General features: G+C 33.3%; 1 protein-coding gene across 2 annotated transcripts; it reads left to right on the forward strand.

The window, feature by feature from the left end:
- The first annotated feature begins 282 nt into the window (after positions 1–282).
- LOC121206629 (LEAF RUST 10 DISEASE-RESISTANCE LOCUS RECEPTOR-LIKE PROTEIN KINASE-like 1.2) lies at positions 283–20,472 on the forward strand. Of its 2 annotated transcripts, none has more exons than XM_041077662.1 (2): positions 283–1,230; positions 20,130–20,472. In XM_041077662.1, the coding sequence occupies exons 1-2, from the start codon at positions 495–497 to the stop codon at positions 20,189–20,191; spliced, it is 798 nt and encodes a 265-aa protein (XP_040933596.1). In that variant the 5' UTR covers positions 283–494; the 3' UTR covers positions 20,192–20,472. The 2 variants fall into 2 exon arrangements, with proteins under 2 accessions (XP_040933596.1, XP_040933597.1); XM_041077663.1 differs by lacking the exon at positions 20,130–20,472 and adding an exon at positions 19,147–19,233.
- Positions 20,473–21,073: the final 601 nt, after the last annotated feature.

The raw sequence follows: 21,073 nt of genomic DNA on the forward strand, positions 1-21,073 counted from the left end.
TAATTATATATGTGTTGATACATAAATTTGAAGTGTTTTTATATTTATGTTGTAGTTATCACACTTTTTCTTTTTTTTGTCATAGTATGGTATTTTGATTATTAAGTTCAAAATTAAGAATGATGCTAGTCATTTAAGTGGTGGAAAACTAAAAATTCCTAGTGGAGTGGTAAACCTTCTGTGCCAAAAACTTGAACGAGATTTTTGGAGTGAAGATGATTTGTCCATGAAAAATAAGCCACTAAATGGCATTACGTCTATCATCCGTCACTTCGCATTCAACCACATGTGAAGTATCTTTCCACAAGTCAAGGTCAGCACCCTTGTATCTCTTGGAGATTTCTAACACCTCTCCTTCCTCTTTTGTTAAATTTCCAACCCAACCCCATTTTTTGTCTCCCCAATTCTTCCCTTTCTATCTCACCTTCTCATTCTGTTTTATATGTATATATAAACCCTTTTTCACTTTAAACAAACTATTCACTCAATGTTCCATGGATGCCTTCTTCCTTTCACCATCTTCCTTCTCCATCTTATTCCTTTTAACTATTTTCCAACTGTCTTACGCCCTAGATGATTTCCACTTTACTTCATGCGCTCCATTTGATTGTGGAAACCTTTCTAATATTTCATATCCTTTCTGGACCGATCAATATAATCGACCTTCATATTGCGGTTACGGTAATGAAGGGTATAAGCTGAAGTGCAGGCAGAATCAACCCCCTGTTATGACGCTCAGTTCCCAAGAATTCTATGTGCTGCATCTCAATCGGTCTCATGATTTGTTGACAATCAAACGAGTGGAATTGAACAACACTTGTCCTCAGCCGATTTTGATAAACAATGTTTTTAATCATACTGAAACAGCTGAAAACATTACTCTGTTCTACGACTGCCGAAGCAGGGGAGGTCCGAATCATCGTTTCAGTTGCAGAAAGGGTGGAAAAGAAACTTCCCTCATGTTCTTTAAGGAGGATGAAAATGAATGTATTGGATACAGTGAAGAAGTTGAAATTCCTATTGGGAAAAAGGCCTTTGATTATCTGATTGGGGGAATCAGCACCGTGAATGAAAGTTTACTCGAACCCTTTGATATTAAATACTTCGCATACGATGATTATTGCAAAATATGCAAGGATTCTGGCGGAAGATGTGGATACAAACAAAATGAAACCTCTACATTTGCCTGCTATTGCCGTGATCATCCTCATACAACTAAATGTTACCAAGGTATGGTACACCTGCTTCTTTTAACTCTTCCTGAATCGTTAAAACACTCAGTTGAATCATTGTTCAGAAATATGGAATCCAGTTGATATCCAGTCGTGTTTTTCTGCTGTTTATGACCCAGAATTAGCCCCAGCTTTTGGGTTCTTAATTATCCAATCTTTTCAGCTTTTACTTCATTGATTAGACCTTTAAGAAAAATCCATTCATGGTCTAACTTTGGAATTGGTCAGCGGTCCCAGACAGCATCACCCGTTAAAAGGACTATTCTTCCCAACTTGTTTGGCCCAAACCTCATCTTCTACTTCTCTTCTTAATTTCATTTCCACCCTTCAAATGCAATGGAAAGGTGTGGCCAAAGTAATGCTTCTTTTTCTCTCCTTTAAATTCTGACATCTTTGGTTATATAGAGTAACCTATTAAATTACTCTCCTATTCTATCTTTTCTAAATGGTCCCATTGCTCTAATTTTATAAAAAAAATTATTTTATTCCTTCATCTTCTCTTATTAAAAATTTTAACTTTGTTAACGTAGCATATACATAAATATTATGCAGATGATAGATAAACGTTTAATTAAATTTTTAATTTTAAAAAATATTTTTTTTGTTATAAGATAAAAAGAGATAAGGGAGAATAAAAAAAAAAGAAAATATGAGAGCAACATAGAATGAACTTTATTGATCAAAAGGGATGATTATGATATTTCATTAAAGTCTCTATTTATAGGCACAAGAAGTATAAAAGAAGTAGAGATCTAATTCTAATAGCTATTAGAATTTAAAATACATTAAAACTTTATCTTGATCATGATAGACATCCACTTAATAAGATGTTCATAACACTCCTCCTTAGATGTCCATTGGTAAATAATGTGCCTCGTTAAAAGCTTATTAGAAAAAACTCTGTAAGATAAAAACCTAATGAATGAATAAGAGTAAACGATCTATAACACGCATAATATGCTGCCTCATTAAAAACCTTACAAGGAAAACCAAATGGGACAAAACCTCGGTTAAGGAAAAAAGAGTACAACGCGTATTTACTCCCTCTTATGAAAATATAACATACTTTCTCATATTCTATGTATTCAATCTTGAATACTAGTTTTTCAAATGACTATTTTAATGTATTGCTAAACATATTTTAATGTATTGCTAAGCATTTATACCACCATTTTTTTGAAAATCACGAGTGAGGGAAAATTTTGGAGAAATATATTTTGAACTCTTTAGGAATTTCAACAATAATCATAGCAAACTTTAATCATGATCCTTCTATAAAAATACAAATAGGTATTTTGGATCATTTTATAATCCTCTTTCATCTACTATTGACTAAGTCAAATTTACCACATATGTTCAATTATTTCAATTCATATAAATGAAAAATTTCCTGAGAATTTCAATATGCTTCTAGCATTTTAAATCCTTCAAGGATTTTAATATAAAAATTTACTATATAGTGATTCATAAAAGGTTGTAACAATATCTATTAGACGCAAGTTAAATCATTTATGAATTATCAATTTAATAATATATCTAAAGGTTATTGCATCCACCACAAAAGAATATTACATCTTTTCATAATCAATGTTAGGACTTAGCAAAAAAATTCATATTTTTATTTTGCTTTTGCAAAACTACTTTAATTGCACCTTTACTGGGTTTATACCTTTAGATATTTGGGTTACTGGTCCAAAAACTCTACAAATTTAATTGTACTTGAGTTGCGTCTTTCTATTTTGATCAATTTATTCTATATCTATATTTCTCAATAGATTTATTCAGAATCTTCCTTTTATTTTATTATAATAATACTGCATGCAAAATCATTGTCGACCACTTTTATTATTCGGTTCCACATTTTCTCGAATTGACATAACTTATCGAGATCTCTTATTTTCATTATTTTAAAATTCAGTTTCAGGTACCTAAATCTCTTCTAAAGTTTTACTTATTAGTTATGTCTTGGGTCTCTTTTGGAGCACCTGCCTCCACTATATGACCATCTAGAATAATTCTCATATTTGGAACCGATCAATCTATTATTTATTCCAATTGATTGTCCTATTGAGACTTTGAATCAAATTAAAATATTAAATGGTATAAAACACTTGGTTATTCTCATTAAGTTTGTAAATACATCCAACAATAAACTTGTAATGAGTTATCCTTATTGAACTTCTGGTTCAATTACTCTCCCCTTAACTCATTACAGGTTATTGTTTCTCTCCTCCTAATATTGAGAAAATTGACAACTCATGTAACAATTAAATCTCGAATTAATTGCTCAAAAATATTATAAAGAGACTCGTATAAATATACATTCCCAATCTCTTATTATGACCTGTGAGTTGTGGTGGAGCAGTTGAAACATATACCGCACATCCAGAAATTGTAAGATGAGAAATATTTGGCTCTTGACCAAAAATCAATTGTAATGGGAAGTATTTATAACTTATTAGCTTGATACGTACAACACGTAAATCAATTTAATCTCATGATGAAATAGAAAGTTTAGTTCTCATAAGTAATGATTTAACTATTAGTTGGAGGCATTTGATAAATAATTCAGCTAAATCATTTTGTCTGTGAACATGAGCTATAGGATGTTTAACTTTTATCCCAATTGACATGCAATAATCATTAAAAACTTGGGATGTAAACTCACCAAAATTAGCAAGATGAATTGTTTTAATTGCATAATCTGAAATTAATCATTTAAACAAGTAATCTCGCAAACGACAGGTTGCGAGTTGATAATGCATGTGATTATTTTGTAGATCCATCTACAAAAATCATATAATATCAAAACCATCCACATGGTGGATGAATGGGCCCACATTCATTTTAGAAATGTAAAATATTAAATCTCAAATGAGAATTCTTTAAATTAAAGAATCTTCTGGTACTTTAATTGAATGTCCATATGAATTCTCAATTAATTTCGCATCATTTATGATCCAGGATAGTCTAATTGGTCACACCAAGTAATAAATGCATTTGTATTAGTAAACTTCTGGTTTACTTTAACATGTGTTTCAATTGTACTAAATTGTAACAAATTGATAATTTTATTATATTTCTTTTAATTTGTATCCATATATAAGTACTATTATGTCATTTACTACTAAAAATGTCTAAATCAATTTGAAGTTTATAATGCCACAAAGTCAATAAATATAATTTCTAAATAATTATATGCAATATTCGCTTCAAGGAATATGCTAAAATCTTCAAATGCCCAAAAATCTATTAATAGCAAACTTTGAGAGTGAATCTTATTTTCCATGTGTATAACATGTACATAACCAATGACTTTTCATACATAAGTTTTCTCTCTTGCAAGGTCTTATCAGTAATATTTTACCACATAATTTTAATTGAAAACTTACTCTGAATACTATAGAGTTATACTCACAATTTTTAAAAAATACTTGCAACTTTAGATACATCCAACTATAATAAGCTTTAGATAGAATTATCATATTCTATTGCTCATAAGTAGATCTTTCACAGTCAAATAAATTTTAAAAGTAATGCATTAACCAACACAAATTTTGTACTTTTTAGATAGTGATATATTAGCTCTTTTGGAGCTTTCAACTAATTTTGTATTATCAAATATTGGAATAATATTTGTTTGTTTCAGTACCAAATAAGATAAATATTTTCTATCTATGATGATAGAATTTATTACTACATTCTTATATCCTTCCTCAAAGAATATTAACAGAAACAAAATATTTGGGCATATGCCACATATGTGGCCAATAACATTCCATATCACATATTGATAACATAAGTTATCTTTACCCTTTGAAAAGTTATCTTGAGAACTCTCATTGTTCTCTTATTTATTACTATGTTCCCACTTTTAGTGGTCCATTAGTGTATTTTTTTATTTTCTTTATGTTTACATTCACTTCGGGGAATGCAACAAATCTAGTAGGACAAGACTTATAAACATCCCAATAGATTCTTTATTTCATAATTACCATCGCAAACATGCGTGAGATTTCAAATCAAAATCTACCTATGCATGTTGTCATGATTAGTCTCCAATTATAATAAACAATAGATAAAATATAATAAAATATATGAAGATCTTTAACATCATTGTCATCATTAGAAGGTATGAGATAGTTCAAAAATATTCTTGATTTTATATAGATAACGGTATCAAATCTTTCACCATCCTTAAAAACAAAAAGTAAAATAAGTTAATCAAAACAATGATAACATATAATGAAAGCAGAATAAAAAATAATAATCAGATATGAAACATTAAATAAAAGAAACTTCCTATAAAAACTTTGCATCTTGCCATCAAAGGCATGGAGGATAAATTTGATCTTCGATAAAAGGAACTGCCATTTTAAGCAAGATCGTGTTGATAACGTGTTATAAAGTAAAGAGAGATGGAGAGAATAAAGAACAAAGAAAATATGAGAGCAACAGAGAATGAACTTTATTGATCAAAAGGGATTTACAATGCTTCATCAGAGTCTCTATTTATAGGCATAAGAAGTATAAAAGAAGTAGAGATCTAATTCTAATAACTAGTACATTAAAACTTTATCTTGATCATGAAGAATATCCACTTAATAAGATATTGATAACATTTTTATAATTTTTTATAAATTTAATTATTTTTAATTTTTAAAAATAGTTTTTATACTTTTTTCTGAAAATTTTAAATTTTAAAAAATTAATTAAATTTTGACGTATCATCCACATGACAATTCACATATATGCAATATTAACAGGTATAGCCCTACACAGCCTACCCTTACCCCGTCTGCTTTGAGAGTTCATAATGATATTTGAAAGTCTAAGGTTTAGACTGTATCTACAGTTTTCACAAATAAAAAGTTCAAGCATAAACTATTTTCCCTTAGTGTTTAAAATTTAAAGGTTACAATATATTTAAAGTTTCTAAAGTAGCAATTAACTAAATTAGAATTGGCATCGGAGTCTCAGATTTAATTTCTTTTTGAAGAAAATAATTTTTCAAAAGTTTGTGGCATGAATTTTTCCCAAAATACCCCTCTTTATGACATGCATGCAGACTTATTTAAAAAGCCACAGTCCAGGTTTTAGAAACCTAACTCTGATACCACAAATGTAACATTTCTAACCCAGCCTAATAAAACTATCAAAGTTTAAAACAATCTTTTTAAAACATTTGCTTATTTTATTAGAAAAATTTAGTGTGTTTCCACAAGGTACAATTTAAAAAAAAAAATTTTAACAGTTACTCTGCAAAAAATTATTTTAAAGAGAAACAATCATGTCTTGTGCCCTTGTCATTGTGAAAACTATATCTGTCTCTTGAGTTAGATATACTGATTGGGTCACATGGGTGGTGGACTTGATAAAATTCTTAAGCTTCTCACTCAGTTAAGAATATAGGTATGAGAAGTATTTAAAGAAGTGTAAGCTTCAAATTTTCCATGGGGAACATACCTTCTCTTGTGCTTTCCCTAAGGTGTCTGAAACGCCCTTGGTGATTCACTCTGTGAATAATTCCTTTATTTTCCCCCACATTGGACCCATAGACTCTGATAAGATGGACCTTGTTGGCCACATGCACTCTGATGACCCCTAACTGCCTATCATCCCTATGAAAGGTGTTGTGAGTTGGTCTTTTGATTTCTTCTACCTTAGCAAGCTTATGCGCCCTCTCATAAAAGTCTGCTAAACTCTGCCGTCTATTATTAGTAAATAAGTACTGAACATGCTCATTTTGAACTTCCATAGTAAATGTATCAATGTCCTATTGATCCTCCAAATTCTTCATGTGTAACGTGGCTACATGAAACTTTTTCATATAATCTTGTAAAGATTTTCCATCTCTTCGTTTCATATATCATCCTATGAGCATGGAATCTACCCAAAAACATCTGACCCAGCTTTGAGAAGCTTTGAATAAAAAAGATAAATACTAATATTTCACGCTTCCCTCGTGAGTCGTGGAGAAAGCCTTACACTTCACCATGTTGGAAGCTCCTAACATATTCATGTAATTATTGTATTCCAAGAAGGTATGGTATACCTACTTCTTTTAACTCTTCCTGAATCGTTAAAACACTCCGTTAAATCATTTTCCAAAAACATGGAATCCAGTTGATATCCAATCCTCTTTTTCTGTTGTTTATGACCCAAAATTAACCCCAACTTTGGGTTCTTAATTATCCAATCTTTATAGCTTTTTCTTCATTGATTAGACCTTTAAAAATGATCCACGCATGATCTAACTTTTGAATTGGTAAGTGGTTACAGACAGTAGCACCCATTAACTGCTACATTTATTTGAATATGAAAATGCCCAATCAAGATGGGAATCTCTTAAAGAAACCATATCTTTGCTTTTGCTTCAAATATTATTCTTTGTCTTCTTTCCAATTCTTATCACTATCAATATCAAATTAAATCTAAAACAATATAAACTCATTAAGGTAATGGTACCATTCAACTTTTCCATTCCATGCCATCCCTTATTGCTATATTTTAGATCACTTCTCTGTATTATTGCCATATTTTTTACAACCTTAGTCTACAAACTCACATTATAACCCAACCTATCAAGCCATGTCATGATACATGATCAAATTTTGTTCTCTTTGGATATGTAATAGGCTAGGATTACATTATAGACAGGTTTAGGATATGTAACCTTTCTAACCCATCCTAAACGTTACGACCCGATTCTAAAGATTACATTGGCCACTGAAATGACCTAGTAAAACTATCAAAGTTTAAAACAATCTTTTAAAGACATTTGCTTATTTTAGCAGAAAAACTTAATGTGTTTCTATAAGGTACAATTTCTTTAAAAAAGGATTGATTTTAACAGTTACTTTGGAAAAGTTGATTTCCAATTTATTTACTTTTCAAAATCTCATTTATATAATATCACAGTGGAAAAGTGATATTCATAATAGTTTTAAATCAGAAAAACTAGAATTTTATGCATAATTAATTCAAAATCCATGTTTCAATATCCTAAAATCAAATTAAATATCATGCATGCTAAATAAACCCAAAACTTAAGTCCCATGCCACAATTCAAATAAAACAATACAGTTCCAAAATAATAGAAATTATAATAATAAGTCGAAAATACTTTTAATAAAAATAAATTGAGTCGAGCCCTCTGTATGTTGAGTTTGCGTCCTAACTTTGTGGGTTATCTGTAAAGATGGAAATTAAGGGGGTGTGAGCTTAAGAAGACCAGTGTGAATCCAAGCCTAAGGAGATTAGTACAAACAGTAGATAAGGTATACATAATAACAATTCTTAGAACAATCACAATTGTATAGTAAGCGAAATTCAACAGATCATTTGTGCATGCTTATGAATGTCAATGCAATTCAAGTATAATAGAAAAGTTCATACCCATACTCCGCTACACTTCACAATATGAGCTTTGGGGAACTCATCCATCCCAACACTCTGTTTTTTGGATGAGCCACTGGTAATGTGCAAATGAACTGCCAGCAAAACTTATGGATAAACCACTAATGTTTGCAAATTATTTAACTGCCAGTACTTCCCCCTTTCAATTGTCTCACCCCACACAATGTAATACGACATGCTTGTAACAGTGTTGTACAGAAATAGTAGACATGCTTAACATCTAATTAGCTCAACAATTGATGTCGTGTGAAAATTGATAAATTACCCTATAGTAGAGACGCGACTGTGTGGTAGGCCGTGTAACAAGTTAAGGCTGTGTGGTTCATAAAGTCCCAAAAATCTACAGGTGTACATGGTTGTGTGGTGGCCAGGTGGTCCACACACCGGGTGGCTGTGTGGCCCTATACCTATACATGATTTGCCCCAATTCACTTGGTAAATAGTACACACCTTTCACCACGGGTTTGATCGATGTTCCTCACGCTCGACTTTGGTCCAATTCACCTAGATTCAGTCCTTCAATGGGGAATACGAATGAGTTAACAATTGGTATCAATATTTTGATAAGATTATCAAAGATTTGTAAAGAACCGTAAAATATTGATTAATTGAACCTAAAGATTAACTTGGACATCAATGTTATGGACATATTAGATTTAATCATCAAAATGAGGTGTACTTACTGTTTCTTTACAAGAATAAGGATGCTATTGATGGCAATTTCAAAACCGATAGAAAATGATCGAACATGGAATGATTTGATATGGGAAAGCAAAATAATCAACAATAATAAGATGAAAATATGGTGCAAAGAATAGGAAAAGAGAAGGAAAAAAATAGGAATGGGCAGGAAAATTTCTATTAGGAATTAAAAAAAGGGCAATATATGAATTCTAGTTATGAAAGAATTGGTTAAATACCCAGGGTTTGTAAACCCTAGGGGTGACACATACAAATTTTCCAATTTTACTGAAATTAAAAGGAAAATGAGAGGGGGAAGGGGGCTCGAACCTAGGCCTCTAAGGTGAATTCACTAACTCTTAACCATCTAGCCTAATGTTCATTTCTTGTTTAATTATTTCTACCAACCCTATTTATTTCGGGGTGTGATGAGTCTCCCCTCCTTAAAAGAAATTTCATCCTTGAAATTTACCTCTTTCAAACAGATGAAGATACTGTTGATGGATCAAGTCTTTTGATTATCATGTGCCTCCTTAGTGGCATGGTTCTACCATAGAACCTTAACAAGTGGGATTCGGTTTCCTTCTTAAAAACCTTTACCTCACGATCTAAAATTTGTACGAGTTCCTCCTCAAAGGAAAAACCCAGTCTTACATCAATCTCCTCGATTGGAACAATATGGGAAGGATCAGATTAAGATCATCTCAAAATGGTGTCGGAAATACTCCGATTTAAAAACAGTTTCTTGCACAGCGAAAAATTAAAATTTTAAAAATCGACCTAATTTGTGATATTATTGCAATAAACCTTAACCGAATTCATACTTTTGTTTTTGACTTAGCGGACATTCATTGTCCCCATCTTTCAACTAAATGATTTTATCTGCTATTCTCGTACCACGAACTGCTTCGAGTGTGGGTTTGAACCAATTGAATCGAAACAAAAAATTAAAAAATAATTTCTCTCCTTTTGGGGGTGAAAAAGAAAATTTTCTCTTCTTAATAGAAACCAGTAGAATTGTTATTCCAAAAAACAAATATGTAATAGTTGAAAATAAATTCTCTCTATTTTGCAGCAGAATAACAATCTCTCAAAGTTGTGTTAGTAAATCTATCAGTGCTATTTCTTTATTGGAAAAGAAGGTAGAACCCTTGTTGAGTTGTGGTTTATTTCAAATAGAAAAACAATATCCTAGTTTGAATAGGTCTAATGTGGGCGGCACACCCTAGTATTCCTACTAGGGTTGTCATCCTTTTAATGTATAGGTAGTTTTTGGACCTTTTTGACCTAGTAATTTGTAATATGATTCAACCTGATTTAGTTTTTCTATTTCCAAAAATAAACTTTAATATTTATATACAAAATAATTTTCTCATCCCTATTTTACCCCTAGCAAAATTTTAATGATTTTACCTTTGGTAAAATTTTGACGATGTTGCCTTTAGTAAAATTTCAAGAAAATATGTTTAATATTTCACAACTCAACATATTCACTATGATTGAATGATTTATTTTCATTTTTGGGGCTCAAACTAGTACAAAAACATAAACTTATTCTTTTGATCATTTTTTAAGTAATCCATATAGGATTGCAAATGGATCATTTTTATTTTCATTTTCATTTCCATTTTTGGAAACCTACAATTATTTCCAAATGATTCTATTTCTCCATTTCGGAGAAAACCATAATCGTTCTTGAATGTTTCCCATTTCTCTTTTCCTATTTATTCTGTTCATTTCTATTCAAACACGTAATTCATTTCTAGTTTCAACGAGCTAGTAGATGGACTGATTGGACGTATGTAGTTAAGACTCAAATGATTTATAATTAAGTTTTGTCTTTACGCTTATTAATTATAAACTCATTTATTCATGAAGTCCTTCCACTATAGTATCGTGACTAAGCTTCCAAATGACATACCATTATGAAAGCAACTACTTAGTGCTCTTCCAATGATCTTGTCATAAGTGTGCTACCCTCATAAGATATCCTTGATCTCTTTAGGATATTATTTGTTCTCCCAATCTGATTCTATTTTATCTCATAATAACTATTACATCTTTCTTCATGAAAACTCAATCACCATCCAATAATGATCAAGTCATTCATCACGAATACGGACGACCCGTGGCCACGTTTACTTTTTATCAACCATGTAATGCCAATGAGAGGATATAATTTACCCATGTTTTGGACTATAAATTCCACTATTGTGAATGACTCTACATACTACAAAAGTCGTATGCCCAACTTACTAGCTTTCGGTTCCTTATCTATTTGAACTCAGGCTTTTACTTACATTAATGTGTATGAATCACACATACATAATCCACCATCCACTAAGGATTTAGGTATGCCACATTATGAATGTCTCAAGTGAATAAATTAATAAACAGATTCAGGATCTATTCTGCTTGGGTCTTGTCCAATGTACTACTAGTCCAGTCAACCACATCTATGTCTTTATCTTCTATGAGTCATCTACTCCGATGCCCAAGACAAGACATCTCTCCAATTAGACTTGATAGACGACATATTAGTCTTTTAATTGATTTGCTCATGTCCAATTAGGCTAAGGAAATATTTAAGTGCATCTACTAATACAAGTTGTCTTTCTATATTACGATCCGACTATGTAATACTGCTTAGTATTAGTTAAACATTAGATAACTAGGGAGCAACATATGCTTCCCTTTTGCTTTGCGTGTAAAAACTATGTGAGAATAATATTAAAAAGTATTAATATAATTCATGACTAATTTTATTAACCAAGCTATACGAAAAAATTACAAGTTTACTTAGACGAATATACTAAACTTAAGGCATTAGATCCAACACATAGAGACATGGAATACATTATGGATATGGTCCAGTTCATGAGATAATTCTAACTTATATGCCATTAGACCGATTCTCTTAAGAATTTTGTAGGGTCCGATGAACCTAGGACTCAATTTGCCCTTTTGATCAAACCTCAACACCTTTTTCCATTGAGATTCTTTTAGGAAAACTTGACCTCCAACACTATACTCGATGCCCTTTCTTTTTAGGTTTGCAAATGACTTTTGTCTATCCAAAGCCGCTTTCAGTTTATCTTGAATCAATCTAATTTTCCCATTAGATTCCTGTAATAGTTCGGGACTTAAAACTTTCATTTCCCTTAGCTTAGTCCAACATAGTGGGGTTTGACACTTACGACCATACAGGGCCTCATACGATGCCATTTGTATACTCGACTAAAAGTTGTTATTATAGGCAAATTCAGCTAGAGGCAAGTGTTACACCCAACTACCTCAGAAGTCGATAATGCAACCCCTTAGCATATCTTATAAGATCTAAATAACTTATTCGGATTGTCCATTAGTCTGTGGATGGAAGGCAGTACTAAAATCCAAACAAGTACCTAGTGCCTCATGTAGCTTCTTAGAAAATTGAGATGTAAAATAGGGATCTCGATTTGAAATAATCGACATTGGTACCCTATGTAGTCTTACAATCTTCGATATGTATAACTTAGCCAACTTTTGCAATGAAAAATCCATAAGAACAAGAAAAAAAAATGAGCTGACTTAGTTAATCGATCTACTATCACCCAAATTGAATATTTCTTAGTGGGTGTTAAGGGTAACTGATCGGTTGTTAACGTCACAGCAACAATGTACAAGCGTACACTATTGATGCAAGTATACTAGACAGATGTGAGGCTGTAGGATATCGATGCCACAGGGATGGTTGTCTTTTGTCTATTAATGTCAGTGCAATAATTAGATATGAATGAGATAAATTGTGAGGATAGTTGTCGATGTAATAAATTGAAAATAATAAAATAAAATATGATAATTATAAATTGGGATCCCTAACATGAATCTTCAGCAAAACACTAAGTGCTCACAAGGTATAAAAGGATAGGTGATTGTCGAGGCAATAAAATTCAATGTATATCTTACCAAGCATCACTCCTCTATTTAATCGGAGACTTAAACATGCACATTAACTAATATGGCACTATTAAGAACAAGTGGACTAAATTCCTCTAATCCTCACTCAACTTCTGTTGAAATGCTTGTTGGCTCAAACTGTCACTGTACTTTTCAGTGCTAGTGACTATAATAACACTTCCGTGTTAAAAAAATTCAAACCCCAAGATTAAACAATAAAAGTGAGATTGAATAAGATAAAATTTAACCAATAATCCGTGTGTACTTCCATACAATAGGAAACAAAGAGTAATCACCAACATTTAGAAAGAAATAATAAATAATCGAGTGGAGAATACTATTCCTAGAAAACTTGACTGATTCTCTCTATTTCCACTTGTCTTGCACTTAGGTCTCCTTGTCAGAAGCTAGTCTGCATCTGGTTTTCACGTCGGCTCACCCATGAGAGGCTTCAGCTTCCATGGCACAAGCTTTAAGGTAGGATGATGAAAATAATGATCCAAAACAAAAAGCTCTCTTTTTCTTCTCACGTCCACGTTTTATGTCCTTCTCCAACAATACAAGTGTCCTTTCCTCAAAATTATTCAGTCCTTGTACATATAGGTTGGTTATACTAGACTGGACAGCTCACCCTTTTTTTGTTCTTATCCGGACAGCTGTCAGGTGTGGCGACAATTCTGGACGCAATCTAAAAATTAACTCATGCAATGACATTAATGCAAAAAAGATAGCAAAATTAAGGATAAAATAGGCTCTAATTCATTGAGTTATAAAATGCAATTTACTAAACTAAAAATGCTAAAATATATGCTAAGGATAACTGAATGGGAACAATTTAACCAATAAGTAAGGGGAAAAACCTATGTTCTTTCTAGTGCTATTAGTAACCTACTAACAAAATCCATAGTTATTTGATCCTACTTTTACTAGGGGATCTTAATCGGCGATAACAAGCCAAAAGAAAACTGGTGTTCCACATTCACCTATTGACTTGTCAAACAATTAGCTACAAAATCTATCACTTCCTACTTCAGTCTAGGCGACCAGTATAGTTCCCTTAAATATCGATACATCTTACTCCTTCCAGGGTGTATAGCATGAGGGCTACTATACGCTTCCCGAAAAATGGACTATCTTAGTTCCTTATCATTTGACACACAATACCTCCCTCAAAAGCATAGAATACCGTCAGTATTGAACCTTAAATCCTTGGTCTTTTCATTCTCTACTTGTTTAATTTGTGGTAACAAGGACACATTTAATGACTGTTTTTCCTTTATCTCATTAGCCAAGGTGGGTTTCACTGGCAATTCTTCTAGTAAGCCTCAATTATCCACTAGACTCAACCTAGAAAACATTATTTTTAGATTAATCATTTATTTTTTACTCAGAGCATTTGCCATTACATTGGTCAATCACACAGTCGTAATCTTTCAGTAATTTAATCCACCTCTGTTGCCTCAAGTTTAACTCTTTTTGGGTAAGAAGATACTTGTGACTATTATGATCTGTGTAAATCTAGCACTTCTCACCATACAGGTAGTGCTTCCAAATTTTTAATACGAACACCAACACTGCCTCCAAATCATGAGTCAAATACTTGCACTCATTCGGTGTCAACTGCCTCGACACATAAGCAACCATTTTTCCATCTTGCATCAACACACATTTGAAGCTAGTGTAATATGCATTGCTATACACCACATACTCCTTTATCGACTCAGGTTGAATCAATATAGAAGCTTGAGTCAACATTGACTTTAGCTTTTCAAAGCTAGCTTGCTAATCCTCCATCCATTAAAACTAATTATTCTTTCTCAATAGTTTATTTAGTGGAGAAACAGTCAGAGAGAACCCTTCAACAAACCTCCTGTAATACCCTGTTAAACCAAGGAAACTTCAGATCTTAGAAACATTTTTTGGTTGTTTCCACACCAGAATAGCCTCTATCTTTTTTGTATGTACTCAGATACCCTTCGCAGATACCACATGTCCCAAAAAATGACTTTCTTAAGCCAGAACTCACATTTACTCAATTTCACATAAAGTTTCTTTTTGCGAAGAATTTGTAAAACCACCCTAAGAAGTTCATTATGTTCAATTTCAGATTTGAAATAAACTAAGATGTTGTTGATAACCACAAAATGAACTGATCAAGGTATGATTGGAACACTCAGTTCATTAGGTCTATAAATGCAATAGAAGCATTGGTTAGTCTGAAAGGCATAACAAGGAACTCATAATGACCATATTGAGTCCTACATGCAATTTTAGGCACATTTGTCTCCTTCACTTTTAATTGATAGTACCCAAAACTTAAGTCTATTTTAAATAACCCCATTGCACCTTGAAACTTATCAAATAGGTCGTCGATCCTAAGTAAAGGATACTTATTCTTAATGATCAATTTATTAACTGTTGATAGTTTACATATAGCCCTAAAGAGTCGTCTTTCTTCTTAATAAATAGGAATGAAGCTCCCCACGAAGAAACACTGGGTCTAATAAACCATCGATCCAAAAGCTCCTATAGTTGGATTTTTAATTCGCTTAGCTCTTTAGGTTCCATGCGGTAGGGAGAAATGGACACCAGAGTAGTTCCTGACAATAGCTCAATTTTGAATTCTACTTCATGGCCTAGAGGTAACATTGGCAGTTCCTTGGGAAAAACATCCGAAAATTCCTTTGCTATTAGGATACTATTCACAGTTGCATTACTAGCACTCACATCTAACACATTGGCTAGATAGGCCTCACGCATTTTCTGAACCAATTTCTCAACTACTATAACATAGATTACATTATAAAAATAGTTTTTTCATTCACCAACCATAACAATCTCACTACCCTCAATCGTTCACACCCTAATTACCAATTGCAATATTGTTAGTGGCCCTATTCTGACATCGACCCCTCGGAGGTAACCGACTCGTTCTTTGATTTTGGGCCTGATTCTGGGTAGGAGTTGCATCTGATCGACTTGACAAGGACAATATTTAATCTTATTCTCAACCGACCTACACCTTAAACAAACATCCAACTTCTTCCAACAGTCACCCAAATAGTGTTTATCACAATATGTACAGTTGGGAGTCCTACCGCTAGAGTTAGCTAGAGCAACCCTTTGCTATGATCTACCCTCTCAGGTCCATTTTGAGGGGCAAGAATTTAAATCGGTGGAGTTAGAATCTCTCTTAATAGGGACCATATTTTTCTTCCCTTTTTGCATTCCACTTGCTTGATTTCTTCTACAATCTTGATTGTTTCCACTAGGGTCTCAAACACCCTTTCTTAGTGTGGAGCCATTTATATTTTGAGGTTCTATTTTCGAGCCTCACGTATTTATCTTACTTAGTGCCAACCATACCCTAAGCATAGCGACTAAGCCACATAAATTTGACCTCATACTAAGCCACCTTCTTATGTCCCTATTTTAATTTGATGAACTCGAGTCTGTGGGCCTTCACATAACTAGTTCCTACATATTTCTTCTTAAAGGTCTCCTAAAAATATCTCTAGTCAAATGTTCAGTCTGCATACCCCCCACAATACACTGCCACTAGCAATAAGCCTCATCCCTTAGCAAGTACACAATACCCTTCAAGTTTAGCCATAGTAGGGGTCATTCCAACAACACCCCTAAAAAATTTAGCCCAATTAGAGTGGAGCTTCTCAGTAAAGAATCATTGGTTCCCAAATCCAGTTTGGGCTCTAGCAACCTTCTGCAGAATCCTCAACATCACTTGTGGCACTACATCCTCTCCATTCTCATAACCTTTTCCACTATTGGGAGTTGAATTCTCTACCTAATTCACCTCATGAATTAGGTTTTCACCTTGAATAGTGGGAGGCTCAATAGGTGTAGCCCTACGATGCCTACCCTTACTCCATCTGCCTTGGGTGTTCATAATGATATTTGAAAGTCTACGATTTAGACTATATCTATAGTTTTCACACATAAAATGTTTAAGCATAAACTATTTTTCCTTAGTGTTTACAATCTAAAGGTTACAATTTATCTAAAGTTTCAAAAGTAACAATTAACTAAATTAGAATCGGCATCAAAGTCTTAGATTTAATTTCTTTTTGAAGAAAATAATTTTTCAAAATTTTGTGGCATGACTTTTTCCCCAAAATACCCCTCTTTATGACATGTATACAGACTTATTTAAAAATCCACAATCCGAGTTTTAGAAATCTAACTCTGATACCACCAAATGTAACATTTTTAAGTCGATCTAATAAAACTATCGAAGTTTAAAACAATCTTTTTGAAACATTTGCTTATATTATCAGAAAAACTTAATGTGATTCCCATAAGGAACAATTTCTTAAAAAAAACCAATTGATTTTAACAATTACTTTGCAAAAGTTTATTTCCAATTTATTTACAATTCAAAATCTCATTCATGTGATATTGCGACGAAAAAGTGATATTCATTGTGACAGCCCAAAATTAACCCTAGTCGGGAAGTGGTTTCGGGACCGCTAAACCGAGTCACCGAAAGGTTTGAATGTGATGTTTATTGTCTAGAATATGTAATCATGAATGTGTGAAAATTTCAAGCTTCGATTTAGTCGATTGCATGTGAATTTAGTCAATAGGACTTATATGAGAAAATTTTAAAATGAGATAGGTCAATGCATGAGGACCTATTAGTGCATGTGGAAGAAAAAGGGGACTTGCATGTCAAATTCCCCCTCCCTAATATGTAGTGGCCGGCCATGCTATGGGTGGAAACATGTCACCAACATGTTGTGTTAGTGATGTATGGTAAGGAAAATAAAATAATAAGCATGATAATTAAATAATGAAAGGAAGGGTGATGGAAAAAAAAATAACATGGTCTCACCCCCTTGTTGCCGTGAATTGAAGAAAGAAAAAAAAAGTGTTCATTCTTGAACATCCTTGGCCGAATAGAGGAAAGAAAGGAAGGGGAAAAAGCTTGAGAAAATCGGCTATGGTGGTTTGCTAGACTAAGGTATGTTTGATATTATTCTTTGAGATTCATGTATATTTTAAGTTGTAAGTGAAAATCGACCTAGCCATGGTTCAAATTTTGTTAATTGATGGAGATGATATTCGGCCATGAATGTTACATTCTTGGTTGGTATTTTGATGTCTTTGGTGATGAGGTATGAAGATGGTTGATTTTGAGTGTTTAATAAAAAGGATGCATGAATTATTGTTAAATAATGGTCGAATGTAGCATGATTAAAGATGTGAATAAATTGAAGTTAAGGAGGTTGTCAATGAAAAATATGAGTTGGATGAGGCTTAAAGAATAAAAATCTAGGTGACTAGAGGTCAAGGACATTCGGTCATAGGCTTGTATGCTAGCAAAATCGGCCAAGTGATTATGTGGTGGAAATTAAGTGTTAAATGGAATGAAAATGATATTATATGGGGGTATGTATATTCGGCCATATGAGTAAATATATAGATGATGTTAAATTTGATTATGTATAATGGGTATTAAGATGTGGAACTTAAGAAATTAGAAGTAAATGAACTTGATAGTATTTAAGAGATAGAGGTGATAGATTAATGTTGCACATTCGGCTATGGTTAGGCATGTTGATGATCTTATCTTGATTTAGATAATTAGGCATAAAAGGGTGGCAAAGGGGATGAAATTGTCGAATGATTAGTTGGGTAACAAAAGAAGCATTCGGCCATCCCTTGAGAGCTTGTGTGATGTTGGGTTTAAAATTAGCAAAGGTAACTTACCTAATGCATGTGCATGGGTGATTAGATTTTGATGATATGGTAGTTGCATGAGGTTATTAGCCGAATATACTAACATACATATACATGTGAAATTGGATTGTAAATATTTGGCAAGGTGGTTAAACTAGTTAAATTATTGATTAAGCTCAAGGAGTTAAAGGAGGTGAATCGAGCAAAGGCAAAGAAAAGGTCATCGAGTAGCCGAGTTGGAACCGTCTTACCCAACACGAGGTAAGTCATTAAGCATGTAGTTGGTATTGTTTCAAATGGTCATAATGTTTATGTATTGATGCTGAATGGAATGAATAAATATACATATATATATATATGCATGTACGTATGTGATGATGAAATTGTTGAATGAAAAGAAAAGAGGTAAGATGTACTGAGTTGTTGATCTCGGCACTAAACGTGCGGGTATAACCATTTATGACCATGAGATTGGCGCTAAGTGCGCGGGATTAAATTGTACAGCACTAAGTGTGCGATTTGACTATGTTGCACTAAGTGTGCGAAATGAATATGATGCACTAAGTGTGCGAATTGACCATGCGGCACTAAGTGTGCGAGTTTGACTATGTAGCACTAAGTGTGCGATTTGATTACGTAGCACTAAGTGTGCGAGTTGATTATATAGCACTGAGTGTGCGGACTCAATATACATTCGTGAATCATTATGGACACTATGTGTGCGACACTATTGAGTCGATCGCGGACAGCGGATCGGGTAAGTGTCTTGAGTACATGGCTAATAGGTGCTATGCTTATACTTGGTGTTGAGCTCGGTAAGTTTGAACCTATGTGACAAATATACTTGAAGTCACGTACATAAAATTTATCGTAGGATGGGTGAAAGGCCGTTTAGTCGTTTGATTGTAACGAAAATAAATCGATTTATGAAAATGCCTCAATGTCCTATTGATGAGTATATGGAATGTGAATGCATGAATTGATATGAAACTGAACCGATAGGTTGGAGGAACTATGGTATGGTTCGGTATGGATGGAGTAAATTGTCTCGTTCCATTTTGTTTCCTCTTGTGATAATGTTATTGATGGATGGTAGTGCATTGCTTATGACTTACTGAGTTATAAACTCACTCGGTGTTTCCTTGTCACCCATTATAGGTTGCTTGGACTCATCTAATTTTGCGGGGTCAGGCCGTCATCGAAGTCATCACACCGGATAGCAAGTTTTGGTACTTTCTTCTTAGTTGGCTTAGAAGAACATTTTGGCATGTATAAGCTATTACGTTGTGTTTGAACCTTGGCATGTAAACTTTAAGCCATGCGAAAATGGCACGAATGTTCGATTGAGTTGGATCAAGGGTAGGCATGAAATGGACCTAGTTACTTTCGTAACAGATGCTGGCAGCAGCAGTGTCATGAGATTGAAAAATCACTAAAAATAGTAGGAGTGGAATTAATTGATGAATAAATTATGTAATCGAAGCTCGATGAGTCTGTTTTCATGAGGAAGTAACGAAAAGATCATATGGGCAGTATATTAAGAGATAATCAGATTTTTGTGGGACAGGGCCAGAACAGTTTCTGGATTCCCTACTCCGACTTTGGAAATTCATTATAAATTAACCAGAGATAATTAGGGGTCGTACCATATATGTACAGATTCCTCTCTGAGTCTAGTTTTCATAGAAACAAACGGCATCAGTATTGAAGCCCCGTGCAGGGAGATATCCAAGTCGTAATGGGAAAAGGTCAGTGTAGTCGACCCCTGCAATATGGGAGACTTTGACTAATAAACTGTACTAATTGGCCCGACCAAAAATTCTAGAAAAAAATACATAGATGGGCACATGAGTCTAGTTTCTGGGAAAAATCACGAAATTGATTTTCGAGTTACGAAACTCAAGATATGATTTTTAAAACGACTAGTACACAGATTGGGCAGTGTCTGGAAAATAAATTTTATAAGGGGTTAAAGTCAGTTAACACCTCGTGTTCGACTCCGGTGTCGGTTTCGGGTTTGGGGTGTTACATTCATAATAGTTTTAAATAAGAAAAACTAGAATTTTATGAGTAATTAACTCAAAATTCATGTTTCAATATCC

This window comes from Gossypium hirsutum, chromosome A09 (assembly GCF_007990345.1).
Source record: "Gossypium hirsutum isolate 1008001.06 chromosome A09, Gossypium_hirsutum_v2.1, whole genome shotgun sequence".
NCBI classification, from domain to species: domain Eukaryota; kingdom Viridiplantae; phylum Streptophyta; class Magnoliopsida; order Malvales; family Malvaceae; genus Gossypium; species Gossypium hirsutum.